Genomic DNA, 19,523 nt, shown 5'->3' with positions numbered 1-19,523 from the left:
GGTAAGGCTAAAAAGGATTGGTTTTCAACTATGAAAAAGATCCAAAATGAGAGGAAGATTTCTTTTGGAAGAGATTGCTTGGAGAAATTGAAGGAAATGGAGAAAGTTGCCTTGGCGATCGGACTCGCTCGACGCGTTCGTAGGGTGACGATAATGCAGCGGTTGACCGTAGTAGTCGAGTGAAGCTGGTTTTGCCTGACGTGACGACACTGACCTCTGGCCACGCACCTCAATTCCAGTTTGTCAGCGTGTTTAGTATGAAGAGACGTCGTCGATAGGGTACTGTATCGTCCATCCGATAGTCTTCATACTGACATCAGTCGTTGGCACTCCTCAGTGGTGGTAGCACAATATCGCTCTTTGTTTTGGCATGTTCAAGTTGTTTTGGGATATTGGCGGGAAATTTTGAGCAGCCATGACAGTGCATTGTACTGTACACGGTACAGTGCAATGCACTGTAGTACTGTACTGTAGATCCAGTCATTTCTCCACAGTATGATATACTGTACAGTATCCAGAAATGCCGCTAAAACGGCTGTATATCTTCAATGCTTTTGTCCAAACATATCTGCCAATCCTTAGCAAAATCAATCAAGATTTTAAATCTTTTAGTGCATTTGGTTCCAACTTGGCATATTGCACTTGCTTGGACAAGGAGTGTACCATCACTTCCGCAATGATGACTGAAAATAACATGAAAGTTCCATCGGCTGTCATGTGGTGTATCTGGCCTGATCTAATTGGTTCGTTATAGTACAATAGACCGTACAGTACCATGCAGTATATTGTACTGTACTCTACAGTACGTACTGTAGAGCCCTTTCAGCGGCATACTGTAGTTGGATGTGGGAAATTCGAAATTATTCAACCTGAGTTGAACACTCAGGTTGAATGGCCATGTGTGTTTATTTTCGTTTTGCAACTTTTGCATGGCAAAGTATATAGTAAAGATGAGTATGTTCTTCGACTGTTCTTACATAATCCTATAAAGTACAGTAATTCTACCTTAGTTTCAGGAATGTTTTTTCCCTTTTTCGACGTCTGAAAAGAACATCAACATGCCGTACAGTATATAGCAAGATGGATGATGACGATGATGTCATCCAACGATCATTTTTGATGGCTGAATGAACAACTGAATAATAATTAGAATCATCATATCATGGAACATTCTAGATGATTTTGAGATATACTGTACAGACATCGATACTGTCTGTATACTTGTGTTAGAACTGGCATGGCTCTTTTCATTGATTGATCGGAATAAAAATGAAACCATCTTGAAGTCCAAGTAAACGAGCTTCCCAAAATCATCAACAACTACAAATATCTCAGTTTTTCAACAAACCATCTCCATCCACTACGGTACAAAAGACCACATCAAAAAACAATGCTACCTGCTTCAGATAGTAAAAAAGTCTCCAATCCTTTTTCAACTGGTGGCGGCGGATACCAATTCGAGCAAAACGTTCAAGCTTATTTTCTAGCTATTTTCCTCATGAAGGGGGTATTTCCGATCATGGAAAGAGCTGATTGTTGTAAGATCGAATTGCAAGCAAGAAGACATGGCATTCGAACAGACGATCTGGTTGTCTATTTCTCTGATAGCAATCAACAAATCGTTAAACTCTTAGCTCAAGTAAAGCATAAATTAACCTTCACCCAGTCTGACGAGCAAACGAAAGATGCCCTTGAGCAAGCCTGGACCGATTTTTGCTCTACAAATTTCAATCCTGAGAAAGACAAAATTGTCTTTATCACCGGTACCCTACCACAAGTTCTGGTGGATCACTTAAAGCCTATTTTTGAATGGGCTCGATGTTCTGAAAATGAAGAAGATTTCATCGATCGTTTTCAACACAATGCTACTGAGAAGAAGAAAAGACTTGAAAATATCCGATCGATTCTAGATAAATTGACATCAACAAAAGTCTCCGACCAACGCCTGTGGAAATTCCTAAAAGTCCTCAATCTCTTATCCTTTGACTTTGATTACTCATTGGGTAAAGATACTGCCAGCGTGTTAAACCAGCTCCTGCCCAACTTAATAAATTCCTCAGAGGAGCATGCTAAAAGGATTTGGGATCGAATTTACCGAGAAACTGCCCGGTTCAATGTGAATTCAGGTGTTATTACCCGAGAAACATTACCACAAGATTTGCTACTGCTTTTTCGCCGTAATTCCCCAATGGCTGATTCGGAATGGCGAATACCACATTTTGATGCGCAAAACTTTGTGGGGAATAAACTCTATCTACAAACAATCTCCGAAAGATTTGAAGGGAAAAAGGGCCAAGGGGTCATTGTCCCACTTTATGGTCTAGGAGGAGTGGGTAAAACCTATCTAGCTTTGAAAACGATAGCAGATTTATCATCAAATTACTCATGCATCGCCTGGTTTAATGCTCGTAGCCAAGAATCTCTACGCGAACAATTTCTAGAGTTTGCAATAGAACATGACATCTTATTGCAATCTTCAGTTTCCATAGATCAAAAAATTGAAAAAATCAAAGGTTGGTTTGTGAACAATCCAAACAGTTTACTTATCTTTGATGATGCTGAGAGCTATACAACTCTCAAGCTCTTTCTTCCTCGTGATGTTGTTCATGTACTCGTAACTTCCCTAAACTCAAAAGATTGGTCTAATGGAATCTCAATCGATCTCATGAATAAAGACGATGCTGTTTGCTTACTGAAACGTGAAGCAGGGATTGAACTTTCAGACCAATCCCAAAACGAACAAATTGATATCCTCATCGAAACACTGGACAGACTACCCTTAGCTATTGCTCAAGCTGGTGTTTATATCTGCGCCTCAAGTATTTCCGTCGCTCATTACTGCCAATTATATGAATCTACTAGGCAATCCATGCTAAAAGATCGTACCCTTTACGAAAAGAGAGATGAACATGAATCTGTCTATGTCACATTTGAGCTAAGTATTCAGAAAGTTAAAGCGAGCCTATCTTCAGCTTGCGATTTATTGCACTATTGTTCCTATTTCAACCCTAACAACATACCAAGAGAGATACTTAAAAAAGTTCCGTCAGTTCAAGGTGCTGACAACCTTCTAGCCACCAATAAGGAAGTTGCAACCCTAAAAAAATATTCTTTAGTCAAAGCAAGTAGGAAGTTCATATCTGTTCATTGCGTCATACAAGACGTCGTGCGCGAAAGACTTGCATCGGATGAATCACAAGATACTTGGCTGTGTAATGTCTTAAAACTCTTAGAAGACAATTCCCCCTACATTCGAAATGATAAAGAGGCTTTAAGAACTGTAAAACTGTTAGTGCCTCACATGATCCGTGCTAAAGAGCTAGCACTAGATGCTTTGAAGGAAAAGTCTCCAGGTAAAGCTTTGGTTACCAGCTTTAAACCAGTACTTGGTGTGATTCTCTATAAAATTGGAGTATTTTATTTAGACTACCTCTACGACAGTAAAGAATCGAAATCTTATTTACAAAAGGCTGAGCTATACCTAAAAGATCCTAATCTCATTAGGAATAATAATAGGTACTTATTGAAGGCATGCACCAAATATAACGAAAAATGTAGTGAAGCTGAGCGATATGCCACCAAATTAAATGCATCACTGTCTAGTTCACATACAGTTAAAGACGTTGATGACCTTTGTGCATTGGGCAATTATTACTTAAAATCATCAAATCTTGTCATCGCTGAAAATTTTTTCCTTTCCGCATTAAATGTCCTAGAGCAGGGAAAAGATGGTGAAAAAAAGGCGATGGTACTCCACTACTTAGGTACGCTTTATAGCAGGTTATGGAAGAATAAGCGAAAAGCAATTGAAGGGGAATATGGTAAAGCTTGGAAACGTAAACGAGAAGACGAAGCTGATACCTATCATAAAAAGGCTCTTGATAATTACGAAGAGTCATTACGCATCAAATTCAACATCTACAGCTCAGGACACATAGAAATTGGTCGCACTAAACATCGACTTGGTAACTTATATCTCAAATCTAAGAATTTTCCAAAAGCTACAAATTACCTCAAGGATGCGTTAGATACTATGAAGTCATTTTACGATACAGAACCTAGGATAGATATCGCAAATATCTTACTATCTTTATCAGAAGCCTACGAAGAACAGGGAAAACTAGAGGAAGCAAAAGACTATTTGATTCGAAGGCTCGAGGTATTTGGCAAATTGCCGGGTGACTATTCAAACACAATAAAAACTATCAACAAAAAAATTAAGAATATTTCCAGTGATAAAAAATCCGGAAAGGCACTTGCAAATTGGCTCGTTAAAATACCATCTGATCCGAACGCAGAATCCTCTATGCTCGAATCTAAAGCCAAACACGCAAAAATTTCGAGCGAATAATTATCCCTTTAACGGTCTCCACATTTAACCAAAGAGATTAAAAGAGGTTTCATTCAAAATATTTATTTGGATGATCCCTATACAATGTCGAGAATTTTAATTTGAAAAACTTGACTTAAATTGATATCAGAAAAATTGACTCTAGACTGTAGCTTTAGGCTACAGTATCTGTTGACGGAAACTCCATCAAAGAAATTCCTTGAAGAATTACACCAAGAAGATTACAAAAAACTTTCAGTAACTCAGGATCATTATAAAGTGATATATTAACCTTGTTAACATTCAGTATCAACTTAATATTATAGTGTACTATCGATTATAACTATCGTACTATACAAAGAAATAGCTGATATCTACGTAAATCTCGGATTACAATTTGATTTGAAGCATCTTGTCGAGATTGTAACAGACCGTAGAAAATAGAAATTTGTAGAAATTGGACTTGATGACCGGAATTATAGAATCTACAAGATATCAAGTTAAATTCAACCACATCTAGACAGAGTGATTCAGATACTGGTCATTTTATAATATCTCTATTCAATTAGGAATACTAAATTATTATTCGATATACGTAGTTATCAGCAATTGTATGAATGTATTCTGATTTCCTTTTATACGAGTCTACATAGTTATGAAAAAGCCTTTTTAACATTAACATTGATCGCTTTAAAAATGTAAACGCATCAACTGTTGTTTTAGTTACTTCTAATCATATTGAAGTTGTAATATCGACTAGTAGTAGCAAATATTAAAAACTAGTTTTACCCGGTATATACCTCAAGAATATGCAATTGGACAAGTTGACCTTGTCATTTACTGCTTTATTAGTATTTTTATTAGATATTGCTAACACCATAGACTTTCTTCTTTCTCTATGGCTAATGCAAATACGAAATCATAATTACTTCCTTAACTTGGTCTACATGTGATATGACATTATTATCAATATTGTAAAAGTTTAATTAATCGTTAACTACCAATATACAATAACAATCGATATGAATAAAATCATTGCATAGACCTCGAATGCACTGCATTATATTACTGTATACTCGTATATCAGCGCTACTCGATTCAGGAAATCTACTTGCGAGTACGGTATAATAATTATAGGTGGTATTGTAGACGTATAACGTACAAGCACACCTACATCAACGTAAAGAACACCCTCAGAACAAAATGTCGACCTCTATTTTGTGTATTATAGCAATGCATAAAGTAAATCGCAATCTATTCACTGCTAGTCTAAGTTTATTCGTTTTATACTTCGATAATAATAGTCTCACTACAATTTGCGAGCTCTTTCAATTCGTTTAGTAAAACTATTATAATTTACAACTCGTCGCTGAAACGCCTTTCGCCTGCACTGCATTTGCTATTTTCTAATTACATAACGATCAGCTTCAATAGTTAGTTTTGATAGGGAAGTAGAACTGGATTATATCGAAAAAGCTATTTGTCAAGGCTAATACAGTACAGTATATGTTCATAATCTGATTGTTTACTTTAGAGGAACCAAAACATCTAAAGTAGCTATTACAGTATTAAAAAATAATTTTAAAACGCTTGTACTTAGTGACTACAATACAATATTTCGCACGTTCTGGTACAATCATAATCTGATCATAGGTACGCATATTTATACCATACGATCATGAAGTCATGAAAGGTTGTGATTTATTGCATATATCAAGGTTCTACAGGTGTAAAACAAGAAAGAGATTGACAAGATTTCATTAAAGTACATACAAGTGAATCGTATCAAGTTAGTATACAGTAATACAGCCATCATTGCAATTCTTTTGAACCATGAAAATTGCCCAGATGGAATTGCATACGTTAAAGATACAACTGTCAAGAACCTCTAGCTGTTGAAGAGAACATTCAATTAAAAGGATAACCAAGTTTATAATTACTGTACAGTGTTAGAAATCATTAAATGCATTAAGTACACTGTCGCAATATAATTTCGATAACTATTGATTAACCGCAACTTTTTTCGCTTATTCATAAATAAGTCATCTGTTTAATACTCTGGGCAGCATCTTATACTTGTAATTATTATAAATTAAAATTGTAACATCTATCTTGTAATGAGTTGTAACCCATGATAGCCAATTATCGATTGCAAAGCCAATAAATGACAAAAGTCGTAATACATGTTATCAAATTGACTGAAAACTTCTACAGGGTAGGAATAAATACTCCCGCATTGAGCAGGCAATTCTAAATTCAACACAAATACTGAAACGCAGTAAACATCTTACTCCAACCGGTTAGTCAATCCTAATACAATTGTAACTTCTTATATATATCATCCAGCATAGTCATTAATACTGACCCTATTACAAACTTCACAATAATAAGTAAGACGCTAATTGAAACAATTCAAGAGCAACGTCTACATTTAAGCGTTTTCCAAGTTAAAGATAAGTTAGTAGAATAATTAACTCATTGGATGGTTAATAAAAATCCTTATTCATTGCGACCATTCCCACTATTATAGTACAATATTAATTCTGCCAATTAAACAAAAATGTTTCTGTTAATAACTGTTTTGTATTTCATTTCGGTCGTAGTCAAGTGTTATTGAGAATTGTTAGTGGAAAAACGCAACCAATAAACAATAGATACTTTCAAAATCTTTTTACATCACTCTACAGGAATATCAGTCTGCCAAGCAGGAAGGTAATGATATACTTTTAACCACAGTAATTACTCTATCTATATTGCGTGTATCACGTCATTGCTACGTCATTTACTGGGCAAAAAAATTTCAATAAATTATTATAGCACTAAGAAGCCTAAGTCGGCATAAGCAGTTACGATCCTACCATATTATGTTTCCAGGCGTGCACAAATGTTATTAAAATTGTTAAACGTTAGCACAGAGTGTAGGATAAATATCTAATGATTACATTGCACTCAAGAACTCAAGTTTGAAAATTGGATTACATGGAAAAATTAGGATATGGATAGTTTGTTTGAGTTAAGTTGCATCCCGGCCGAAAATTGCTTTGTTCCTTCGTGTGCAACGTTGACTGACACGTAGCCGGTTTAAAATCGAAAGGAAAATGTCCACTTCCATGTGCAGTTAATAATGATGAGCTATGAGGTGGCATGGTAAAAGAATTATTACAAGGAATACCTCTACGGTTAGGCGCATTGCCGTACACTGCTTGAGGCAAAGTACTAGGTACTAGCTTCTGTCTCTTAACCATATTGCCAGTGTTTTGAGAACAAGTTGTAGTCATAAAACAGTTGAAAGGGGAATTGTTGTTACTAAGAGTTGGTAAGGAATCACCATCATTTGAAGTTGGAGATTCACATTTTGCTCGATCGTGATGTTTGCCTTGCAAATTATTGTTGTTGGGTATCACTGCGCATCCATCGAAACCGTTCAAATGCTGAGGTGCAACAATTGGACATAAGTGAGGAGCAATATTCATATTCAACTGCGGATTGATCCCATGACAACTTATCTCTTCGACAGGATGTATCAGTTGATTCATCTTCCACTGCATACCTTGATGACTACCATGTAATCCATTACCACTATCAAAATGATCTTGTGAATTCATCGGGCTTGGCTCTCCCGATATGTATCCGTTATCTTCAGACAAACGTGTCCACGACATACAAGTAGTAGATGGTTTAATCTGCCAAGGCATCGAAGAAACAACTACATCCATAGAATTGGAACAATTTGTTGGCCAGCCAGAGAGTACCTATTCAATATGAACAGCTAATGTCAATCTCAGGTCAATTTTATCAATGATATGCTCAATGTGTGCATAATAGTAGAAGTTTGATAAATATTACCTGGAAAGACGATGAATCACAACGATTTGCTTGAGGAGTAGAATGCCAAGCCATCGAGGGTAAGTAATTACATCCGTAACTTTCACCCGTTGGATATATCGGCATAGCACTTGGAGCATGATGTGGGCCTAATGATCCTCCCATTGGAATATTACCTTGTGATATTAAACTATTTTGATTGTTATTTCCAGGAAAGTTCATATAATAGCTATCACCACTATGATTTTGAGGTGCGATAGTTGGCATCATAAAAGGAAATGTGAAATGACCATGATGACAAGAGCTCATGCCCATGTTATTATCGCTTTTAGCTATAGAGCAATTGTTATTAACATGTGATATAAAACGATTGTCGTAGCAATCATATGGTGAAATCTGCATTGTTTCGAGGGCATTCCACTCGGTAGCTACTGTCATATTTTTAGCACTAGTGTGGTAGCTATAGAGATAACACAAAAAAAAAAAAGTTTTAATGACAGAGCACTCCTCTCAGTATTTACTGTACAAATATCTGGAAATACCAAGAAAAACTTTGATCAGTAATGTTAATTTAAGTATACCGTATACTTACTAAGTTGTATTCCGGTAATCTCGTAGGTGAGACATAGTTACAAAAGGATGTTGTAATGCCTCAGCTGGTGTACAGCGTTTTTCAGAATCAATAGTTAACATCAACTTTAGCAATTTGATAAATTGAACTCTATATTTTAAAGCATACAACGAAAGTAAGTCATTATAATCAGTATTTATATATTTTGTTGAACTTCTTATGTAGTATAATTTTGATGGCAAAATTATTAATTCATAAGGTCTTACCGGTCTAATTTATCAACGTTATCGGAAAATTGACGATTGTTATTAAAATTGTGCTAGAAATTAAAAACATAAAATATCAAAAATGGCACTTTCATCTAGTACAAAGGAACAACGGAAATATTGCATACAAGTCACTATTGGATTAAAAAATGAACTAATTAATTAATAGGTAGCAGTGGATTACTTCAAGTGATCCCATCATTTATAAATCTTGGTAAATTGTACAATTCAAATTTTCGATAACGAAGCACTGTAGTGAAATCATCCACAATAGAATGACATTTATGCACAATAGCAAAAAATGAGATTAGTTACCGTCATCAGGTTATCTAGAGAGTTCAGTATGACTTTGCGCGATTCTTTGCTAGCAGTTTTGTATTCTGCTTCAAATTCTGCCTTCGTCTGTGCATAGACAAAAATTATTAGTGGGGAGGTTAGTAACTGATTTAGGCGTGAAATTATAGCTTTAATTTGTTAAGAAAAAATAGAGCTATCCTTTTGTACCTTTAGATGCCATTTTAGACAGTTGCCGGGCGAACGAACTCTCTTAAAAAATTTTTTCGTTTTGCTGCCACAATTGAGCATGCTGTCAGGAGGAAGACCTTGCGTTTGGCTTATATATCGAATCTATATGAATTGACATGTATAAGGTTTTATTTTCGTAATTGTAATAACGTTATCCATATTTTATATCGATTCACATGTCTTGATTATATGTACGTGTATGCTAGATTAATGATGCAAATACCTGATCGTATTCAGAAGAGCCGGGATACAACGGCCATCCCAGAAATAGTTCAGCAAATACACAGCCTAGCGACCACATATCAATAGCTTCACAGTACGGTAAGCCAAGAATGATCTCAGGCGCTCTACAATGATTCATTTCATTACAAGATGTTAAAAAAATAATATTAAGCACCGCGAATACAAGATATTAGAACAAGCACAAAATAATAGCCAAGCGATAAGCAATAGTGAAAAAAAAAAAAAAGTATTCTTTGATCCTATAAAAGATTGATTAGCGGACTGATCATTTGTCAATAGAAACATTTACCTGTAATATCTGCTCTGCATGTATCCTGAGTAAATATTTTTGGAAACGTAACAAGCAGAACCAAAATCGATCACTTTAACTTTCAAGGGCTGATTTTGAGGATCAACAAACATGATATTTTCCGGCTTCAGGTCAGCATGAATTAATCGTAATGATTTTAACTTCCACATTGCAACTAGAACTTGTTGTAAAATTGGTCGTATCTCGTGCAATGTCATTGGTGAGAAATCTTTTCGTTTTAATTCTTCATAGAGGTTAATATGCAACATTTCAAACGCTATACATGTGTGTCCTTGATGCTGGAAAAATTCGGTAGCCTTGATTAAATTGTACTTGTCGACATCTTCAGAATTTAATTTGGATAAGATACCAATTTCAATTTGACCTTGACGAACGTAGGACGGTAGATTTTTGAGTATCTTTAATGCTACCACCTGTTGGTTGTTATACTTCCAACATTTGACGACTTGACCAAAAGTACCACGACCTAAGAATTGGAGTACTTTATAGCGTGATGTCGGCGAAGAAATAATTTCATTTGGTACTAGAGGGTATTCACCATCACGATTACTATTATTGCTCATGACGGTCGCATTTGAGCAACTAGTCAAGTTTGTTAACATGTTGGATGATAATCCATTTTTTTTGTTCAATGCAGCTTCACTGGTTGTCATAGCAGATGCTTTCGACTTGTGTTTCTCTTTCATTTTGATGGTAGTTCTTTCAAAATGAACTGTATTGTAATATTAAAACAGTTAATGGATAGAAGAGTTATCAGGAAATAAATAGACTTGTGTCGAGGCCGAAATGAGCGATTTTAAAAAAATGGCCAACAAGTTGAGGAAAGGTGATTAAGGTTAGCAATTCTGAAATGCTTCGATAGGATAAAATAGCCAAAGAAGGAATCAATTTTTTCGGTATCGAGAGTGAAAATACGTATTATTACTAGCCAAAGACTACGTTAAAATTGCTTGAATAATTTCATATTTTTGGGTATCTGCTGTGCTTCTTTGATTTTCCACTGGTTGTATTTTTATAGATGGATGTAAGGCATATTCTACGTGTTGGAGAGGAAAAGCGAGTCGATTACTTTCAAGTGTACTCTATTTGTCTTGCTTCAATATGGATTTACAAAGAATAAAGATATCCAGTTGTTTTTTCTTTCTTCTTCCGCTTGAATTTTTATCCTCGCTGCGTACGGTAGCGTTGCAATCCTTGTTATGAATAAATTAATGATACGGCCGTAATAGGTCAAGATTATCGTAGTTGGTTAGTAGAATTATGCCAAGTACTTGTACAATTTCAGCATGATCAACCCAATCGACCGTAATCAGCAGGACTTTGTATCTTTTGGAGCACAAGTACAATTCTTGATATTACCGTGCTTAGTACAGTAGTTAGGCGGTAAACAACGGTGGACACAATACAGTAGTAGGATTACTTTCAGTTGAACATAGCGCAGTCGTGGACAATTTAAGTCGTATTAATTAATTAATGCACAAGTCTTTTTTTTTTTTTTGTCAATAATACTGTTATTCAATCCAGCACAGCTTGGGTCGGCAAGGACTTTGATTGTAATGGTTAGGCAGTGAAGGAAGCCCTATAATATAAGAATGTATAATTGATCAAGATATTGAAATGCTTGTTGTTTTGCAATAATAAATGATCATTGACGCACATCGAATGTAGATTGTACAAACTACTATAGCAATGGATCTGTTTATTGATATTGACATCAGTTACGTCGCCCTGGAGGCATAACAATAACATGGAATAGGTAACTTCAATGGCGTCAAAATGAGCTTGTTTTTCTCATGATTGGTATTTTGCAACTGCTACGATGTTGGTAAAAGAGAGATTGCATCTCTTTGCAATCGTGCACTTGTTGCTAACTCAAGCGGCAATTTCAAGGTGTTGACAAATTGATCGTCTGTAGGCATTTTCAACGACTGTTTGTGTTCTCCTCGTCGATCCCTTGACTGTGCTCTGTTTATCACCATCCTTACTCATGACGGTATTGCTCGTATGTTGATCATCATTCTTGTTATTTGTATTCTGCTATGAGTGGATATTGACTACAAAAGCCACTAACGAAGGAACTTGCTGATGTCATGATGGAAATTGTCTGTACAGCTTGAGGTGGATATTTATACAACGATTGTACTGTGTGGATGGGAAAACAGCTGTTCCTACCGACTGTAATCATTCTTTCCTTTCCATTTCTTGACAACGTATTATACATTACTTTACTGGCACAACATTACCAACATGGTACTCCACTGACTTATCATACTGGGACTATTTGATTTTATTCTGGGGCAGATTTACAATATAAATCCATCTCCCAAAATCATCATCCATCAGCCAGCAGATTGACCAACTCCTAGGCAAGTCGAGAAAGGGCCCAATCTGCCGAGACAATGTCCATCCGTACAGTCCGATCCAACACCACGATCTTGGTGGAGCAAGATCGTGCCGTGCCGTTCCTGTCTTTGTATGCTGGCAAGAGTACTGTATCAAACATGAACTAGTGAAAATGCCTCGTCTTGGGTATTGTGGAGAGGTGGTGGACACTGCGCATGCACACTATTGCAGCATTTCTTGTCACTCAAAGGACAGTATGGATTTTTCTTTCTTTTCAATGGCGGCGGCTACACTTGCCATACAAATACCTCGCTGTTGCCAATGTGTTACGGAATGGTAGAATAAAAATGGTCAAGTATTGCATTCTAATGATTTTTTTTTGGGGGGGGGGATTTAGAATAAACGGTAGTCAAGACGAGAGTATATTGAATTGAAGCTAGGGAAGAGCTATTGGATGGGTTGATTTTCAAGATTGTTGTCTTGGAAAAGAAGCGTAGACTGTCAGGGTATTGTAGCATGAAGGAGAGTGGAAGAGTTGGTCGGTTGGTTGCAATTTTAAGCCATGAAATGAAATTAATAGCCAACACTATATCCTTTAGCGTTTGACGAGTAGGCATTTCAGGAGAAATTCTCAATAAATAGGATATTATAAAGTAGAATAGCATGACAGAAGAAAGACACTACAGTAATAGTGACGGTATCTTTATTTTACAAAGAGACGGAACCATTCATAAAGTAGGAGAATGCAATTTCAATGACTTGGGCAAGTATAGTAAGAATGCTATTTTCGCCCATGTCTACTGCATCCATGTACCCTAATTGAATGGCACGCAATCACTTTGAACGATATTGGACGTATTCTATTGCACTCACGATCCAACAACAACGATTGTCAAGAAGGCAAACTTATGCAAGCTCGATAGCACTCAATGGGTATCTTTTTGTCCACGCTCTTGACAGCATTCTGTATACACAGAGTGTAGAGAGAGAGAGAGAGAGGGAGAACATGAAGTGATTTCTGTCGTTCTAACTAGTATCGTCAAGTCAGCATGGTGTGGGATAAAGTGATAAATCAGTCAAAATTTCCTGTTGGATGAATGTTAGTCAATACTGTAATGGAAGCGCAATATGCTAATATCTGACAGTGAACGAGAATAATTCTATCAATCCACACTATCTGATGATTGATACGATTTACAACTAAGTTTACTGTATCATGTTCCCATTACAGTATACTGTATGCTATAGCGCTTTATGGGCATTTTTGCAATGGTGGTTGATCATTTTTCTGAGAATGGAAAATCATTGTTCAATATCGAGTATAAATCGATCAAAGACAAGGAAATGATACCAACGGTATGGTTAGGATCAAAAGCAAACAGTCCAGTCTAGTATGGAATTTATCATAAGATAGGAGGAATAAATGATAGAAAAGGAAACGATACCAAAGGTATGCTTGGGATCAAAAGCAAACGGTCCAGTACAGAGTCTATCGTAAGATAGGAGGAATAAATGATAGAAAAGGAAATGATACCAAAGGTATGCTTGGGATCAAAAGCAAACAGTCGAGTATTGAGTTTATCGTAGGATAGAAGTAAATGAAAGAAAAGGAGATCATACCAACGGTGTGCTTGGGATCAAAAGCAAACGGTCCAGTATAGAGTCTATCGTAAGATAGGAGGAGGAATACATGAAAGAAAAGGAAATCATACCAAAGCCAACAGTCGAGTCTAGTATAGAGTCTCTCCATCATAAGATAGAAATAAAAATATTGGGTGAAAATGACGTCGTGTTGACGTTGTATGCGAGATGAACTGTGGCGCCGAGAATGCTTGACGTTTTCAAATCTTTTTCAATTTTTTGGACCATTACACCTGGATATCTCTCTCATACTGTAACAACGTTTGGAGACAATTTATCGGTCAGGGACATTTTGATGAAATTGTGTTTCTACATTATACTAGCCAAAGGATAATAAAAAAAAAAAAAAGTACAGTAAAATTGTTTTATGGAGAAAACAGTCGTATGTATACCAAAGGGATACTGATTTTAGTCATCGTCCTATTGGAGTTTACTAACCATTCCCACTACGATACCTGTACCAGCATTCTCGATAGTATAAAGGAAAAAATGTTGCAAGAGTAAGACTGTGTATGTACGTAGAGTATAGTGTAGCCATCGATTGCTATCTGGTACAGCTAAAGGCGAAATGCATTACATAGGCTCTAAAATAACGATGATGATGACTATTTTCTATCCAGTCGATGCTAAGACAGCATACTGTACCTTGGAAATGAGTCGAACAACAATGTTGTCGAATCAACCAAGAGAAATTGATTTAGTTGGGAGTAAGAATGAAGAGGTAAGCTAACATTGGACTTGATGACCGATGTAAAAAGTCGTTGAATGATGGTGAATTGGCTATCCATGGGCATGAAAGGTGCTCTTACCGAGGAAAAACTTTTTATTGTACTGTCAAAGATAGAAATGATGACTAATGCATCTCGTTGTAAAACATGGTACAGTATTGAAAATGCTCCATATTGGACGGTCAACTCTAGTCATTTGTCTAGCCCTTTCGTCGTTGTATAGCAATGAAATCGACAGCATAGAAACCATGTGGAGAAAGTGATTCAAAATACTGAATTTGATCGTCTCCATCAAGCAAGTCAAAAGGTAAGTTATTGTTGGAACAAGTGATGTACGTTTAGTATAGGAGAGAGTAGAACTGTGATGATGATTGGGTTTTGTATTTTTTTGTCCAACTTCATGATGACTATGGATGATTGGTTATCAGAAAAAAAAAAAAAAATAGCCGTTATGCCCTTGTATCCTGTGTCCAGTAGGATGGAAAAGAAGCGTGATCAATTGGAGCAATCCTACCCCGTTGATTAGAAAGTCTATTGCGTTTGGTGCAAGCCATATCAAAATAGACTTGAAAGAAAAACAACCTGATCAACGATTGCCTTACAAGTTTTACCTTGACTGTAACCGTACGTCTTCAATCGCTTTCAAAGCGATAGTCTTCTATCCGATACAAGTTGTTCTCACCACCACCAAGGATGATAATAACCAAGCAAAGTCAATCGCTAATATGGTGGAAATCCTTCCAGTCTCGCTTGAATGGCGTTGATAATTTTTCCTTGCAACCTAATTTCCACTTGTAGTTTTGCTTCTCTTCAATGTTTGCCTATCAAGTGGATGACAACCCGATAACGATTGAAGCTCTTTTCTTTCTCCACGTCCTAAATACTGGAACGATACGGTACGGTACGGTACGGACTGTACCCTTTGTGCTCAGTAGTTCTGCGCAAGGGTACTGGTGATTTCACAGCAGTGTGTCCCTGGTCTACCGTGTACAGTACGTGGCTGTCAGGATAGTCTGTACTGTACTGTACATTCTAGTCGACGGGACAGACGATCGACAGACAGCACACCGTGTTATTATGGCCCGGTCCGGCCCGAGCATCAACCTTACTGTATTCCAAGAGTATGGACAATAATGGCGCTTGCATGTTTTTTTTTTTTTGTTGCAAGACTCTGTTTCATGGCGCTATCTTGCTTCTTCGACTGATGATTGATTGTACGTAGAATCGACTGGAAGCAGTGATCAATAGCAATGACTAGACACGTGTTAGGCTGTTGACTGCACGAGTTGAAGCTAGAGCTTGCTCCAATTGGATCAACTGGCAAATGTGGAAGAAGTGACTGATCTCGTCATCATTCTCCATTTGTCCTTTTCATAGCTTGCTCCAATTGGATCAACTGGCAAATATGGAAGTAGTGACTGATATCGTCATCATTCTCCATTTGTCCTTTTCATAGCTTGCTCCAATTGGATCAACTGGCAAATGTGGAAGGAGTGACTGATCTCGTCATCATTCTCCATTTGTCCTTTTCATACAATCCATTGTCAACAGTCTATTCCAATGATTGTGCTCGACTGTCTACAGCATAGAGAATTTATGACAATCAATCATGATGCGCTGGAAAGGATAACAAAAAACATCGTTGGTAAATATACAGACGTAGAATGCGCACAATAATCCACCAGCAGGCAACGTAAGTCGATGCCAGTTTTCGCCTCAATGAATCATGCGCTCTTACTCCTTTCTTTATCATCATTCTTGATTGATCTGCAACAGCATTCTTATTATTGTTATGATATTGGCGAATTTCAGGAGACAAAAAGGAGCTGTACGATCAGACCGCAAAATGCCTTCAAGAAAGCAAGCAAAAAAATGCTCACTCCATCTTTCTATCAGTAACCAACCTGCAGTACACTGCACGCAAGTAGCAGTAGCTCTTGTGCTATTCTGTAGAGAAAGCTTTTACCTCCTGCTATGCATTACACTACAGTACAGTACACCTTATTGGACAACATAACATATACAATCTCTTTTATAGAAATCGGTGCATACTTTGATGGTTAATTTGTGCAGCAAAATTAAACCAAATTCAATAGGTCAACATTTGGAAAAAAATTCAATACCATCCATCCGTTTTGGGCACTTTTATTTCATTTGGAAAAATGGAAATAGAAGTTCTACATGCTGCATAACCATTCCTGACTGTACAGTACTGTACAGTAGGGACTGTATTACTGTCAAGAAAATATCCATGCATATTTTGCATGAAGATAAAGGTGGAAAAAAAGAAGTAAATTGATCTTCTAGCTCTCCACGCCGACATGAGTGATAAATAGAATTCTTCTAGGATATACACTACAGTATACAAGAGCGATAACCGTGATATGCATTTCTACTCCTTGCAAAATCCATCCGATCTTACAGTAGGACAACGGTTTGCTATCGGTAGAGTGAGGGGAAAGATGACTTTTTTTTATTGACCCTTATCCAATTTCATTTCGTGTCATGTTATTCTAATAAAGAGCAATTCTTCAAAAGCAATCTTTCAACTCTCTGGGTGGTAATAGCGTGCTGGTTTTTCCATTACGGTATACAAGATTAAGGAGACACGGTAGTCTACACACAAGCAGTCTGCAAACAATCGATTCGTCTTGACGATGCACTATGGAGCTGTTATACATTGAAAGAGCAAGCAATGAATCCATCATCGAGCTAGATGGTGGATTCATGAGAGAGAAAGTCAGTGGAAATGAATGACAAACTCATTCCATCATGGTGTAGAGGTGAAAGTATTGCCTAGTAGCAAGCCTTCATCACAACTGTTATCGGTATGGAGAGACCGTCGTGGTCAAAATGATTTGGCCCAGAACCCATGATAGGACAGCAGACAAGACGTTATTTTGCTTGCTATCACCTCTTGCTAATCCTTGTTGTTAATTAAAATCTCCATTCGTACGTCCAGTCATTAAACTAATGTCCGCTATTCCACTGCATTCATTCTCATCAATTATGACTAATTAATGGACTAGTGGCGCTAGTCAACAACTTGCTTGTCTCTCACTTTTATTGTAATGTTGCCTTCATATCCATCGTAAACAAGACTAGTGGTGAACTGTTGCTAACATCTACATCAACAACAACAGCGTCAATAACCCTTCAGAATAGTTGATTTCTTACACCAATAGAAGACGTCACCAGCACCCCAAATTATGACAAATAAACAGGGAAAAAAAAAAAGTAAATCTTTTCAAATGATGGCCCTAAACAATAAGCTTAGCGATATCCTTTGCCCTTATGTATTAACCATATTGTTATTTATTTTTCTCAAGCATGATTCTTCATTGAAAGTATTTTCAAGTAGCTTTGTTGTTGTAGCAGTTATGACAATAGACAACTGAGAATTGTGCAGTTATTGATTATTTGTATTCTATCCATACAACATATCCTTGTTTGCTGACTTATATTATGATATTGCATTCAATTGGCATCATTGATTGTTCGTATTATCTCAGCTGGTAGCCATTGCTATAGCATTAACATCTGTTGTCCATGCGACAATTCACATGTTGGCAGTTTGAGCTGTAGCAAATGCAGCGATGGCAACAAACTTGAAAGACAACAACATACTTGATCGTTTGGTCAGGCTTTCAAGGATAGCATTTATGCATTGATGTTGGCGATATTATCCATGCATGCAAGTAGTCTAATAATTACCGTAAGATTAATAAATGATTGAAAACCCTTATCTAATATCAATGATTTCCATTGCATAGCAAAGACGTCAACAATCGCAATCAATGAATTAATCGTCATATTCTTCACCAACCACAACTTTGCTCCATTTCTACCAATCGAGCAAAACATATCATTCTAGTCAATTCACTCGACTCAAACTACCATCTATCCATTCTGATCCATCCTATTAATCAATCAATTAATAATTTATCAGAATAGGACGACAAACATCAAAGCATCCTTCATCATCATTATCCATCAATCATCATCGTTCCATTGCGTAAATTGTATCGATAATAATTAATAAATAAATAAATAACTACAGTCGATAGGCAATCCATTTAGTCGGTCACCCATGAATTCGTGTAGTTTTTAATAGTCGATTGCAATCCGATCTTTATTTTATCTTGTTCCGCCGCTACACTCGTACTCTACTGTACTTGTTGACCTACTCGATGGGGCAACATGCTTCCATCGAGCTATCGCTAATGAATTATCCTCATTGTTGATAGCAGCTAAGGCAAATCGGACTGACTGAAAGGCAAGCGGCATTAACTTAATGTAGACCTACTACCCAGTAGACAAACTTCAAATCCAAATACACATTGTTTCCTTTCTCTACTCGAACTAGGGTTGCTATCCATCCTATGCTAAATTGCTAATAGAGAAAGGTGTACGTAATGTTTTACCCACTCTTCCTTGATGATGTTACTGTTATGGATAAGTTCATTTCATCCAGATGAAAGCAATAAATATCGTCCTATTCCAATCATCATCGCCGCTTATAATTACGTGTCATGTTATGATACGATAATACAATTAGAATAAAAGAAATAAAAGCTTTTACACAGGCCGAATTTTTGAATTAATGAGAAAAATTGCTAATGCTATTGCACAATACCACGACAGCTGAGCTGGTTTAGAACGTATGGCGCCGCACTTAATTGATAATAACAACTCCAGAGTATCGATTCGTTTGTTCCTTGGTGCCAGCCATTACATGATT

The 19,523-nt window shown here is 36.8% G+C and overlaps 3 protein-coding genes across 3 annotated transcripts; 1 reads left to right on the top strand and 2 right to left on the bottom strand.

Annotated features, from left to right (window-relative positions):
- Positions 1-1,390: 1,390 nt before the first annotated feature.
- On the top strand, positions 1,391-4,351 carry TRIADDRAFT_61662 (uncharacterized protein; the record flags this gene model as incomplete). The annotated part of the gene is made up of 1 exon (XM_002117616.1): positions 1,391-4,351. One exon carries the CDS (start codon positions 1,391-1,393, stop codon positions 4,349-4,351), a length of 2,961 nt encoding a protein of 986 aa, XP_002117652.1.
- A 5,368-nt stretch (positions 4,352-9,719) lies between these two features.
- Positions 9,720-9,878, bottom strand: TRIADDRAFT_32819 (uncharacterized protein; the record flags this gene model as incomplete). The annotated part of the gene is made up of 1 exon (XM_002117589.1): positions 9,720-9,878. The coding sequence occupies one exon, from the start codon at positions 9,876-9,878 to the stop codon at positions 9,720-9,722; it is 159 nt and encodes a 52-aa protein (XP_002117625.1).
- A 167-nt stretch (positions 9,879-10,045) lies between these two features.
- Positions 10,046-10,672, bottom strand: TRIADDRAFT_32832 (uncharacterized protein; the record flags this gene model as incomplete). The annotated part of the gene is made up of 1 exon (XM_002117588.1): positions 10,046-10,672. The coding sequence occupies one exon, from the start codon at positions 10,670-10,672 to the stop codon at positions 10,046-10,048; it is 627 nt and encodes a 208-aa protein (XP_002117624.1).
- Between the last annotated feature and the right edge of the window lie 8,851 nt (positions 10,673-19,523).

The sequence above is a fragment of the Trichoplax adhaerens genome, genomic scaffold (genome assembly GCF_000150275.1).
Source record: "Trichoplax adhaerens TRIADscaffold_26 genomic scaffold, whole genome shotgun sequence".
NCBI classification, from domain to species: Eukaryota; Metazoa; Placozoa; class Uniplacotomia; order Trichoplacea; family Trichoplacidae; genus Trichoplax; species Trichoplax adhaerens.
This window is presented reverse-complemented; position numbering and strand designations above follow the sequence as displayed.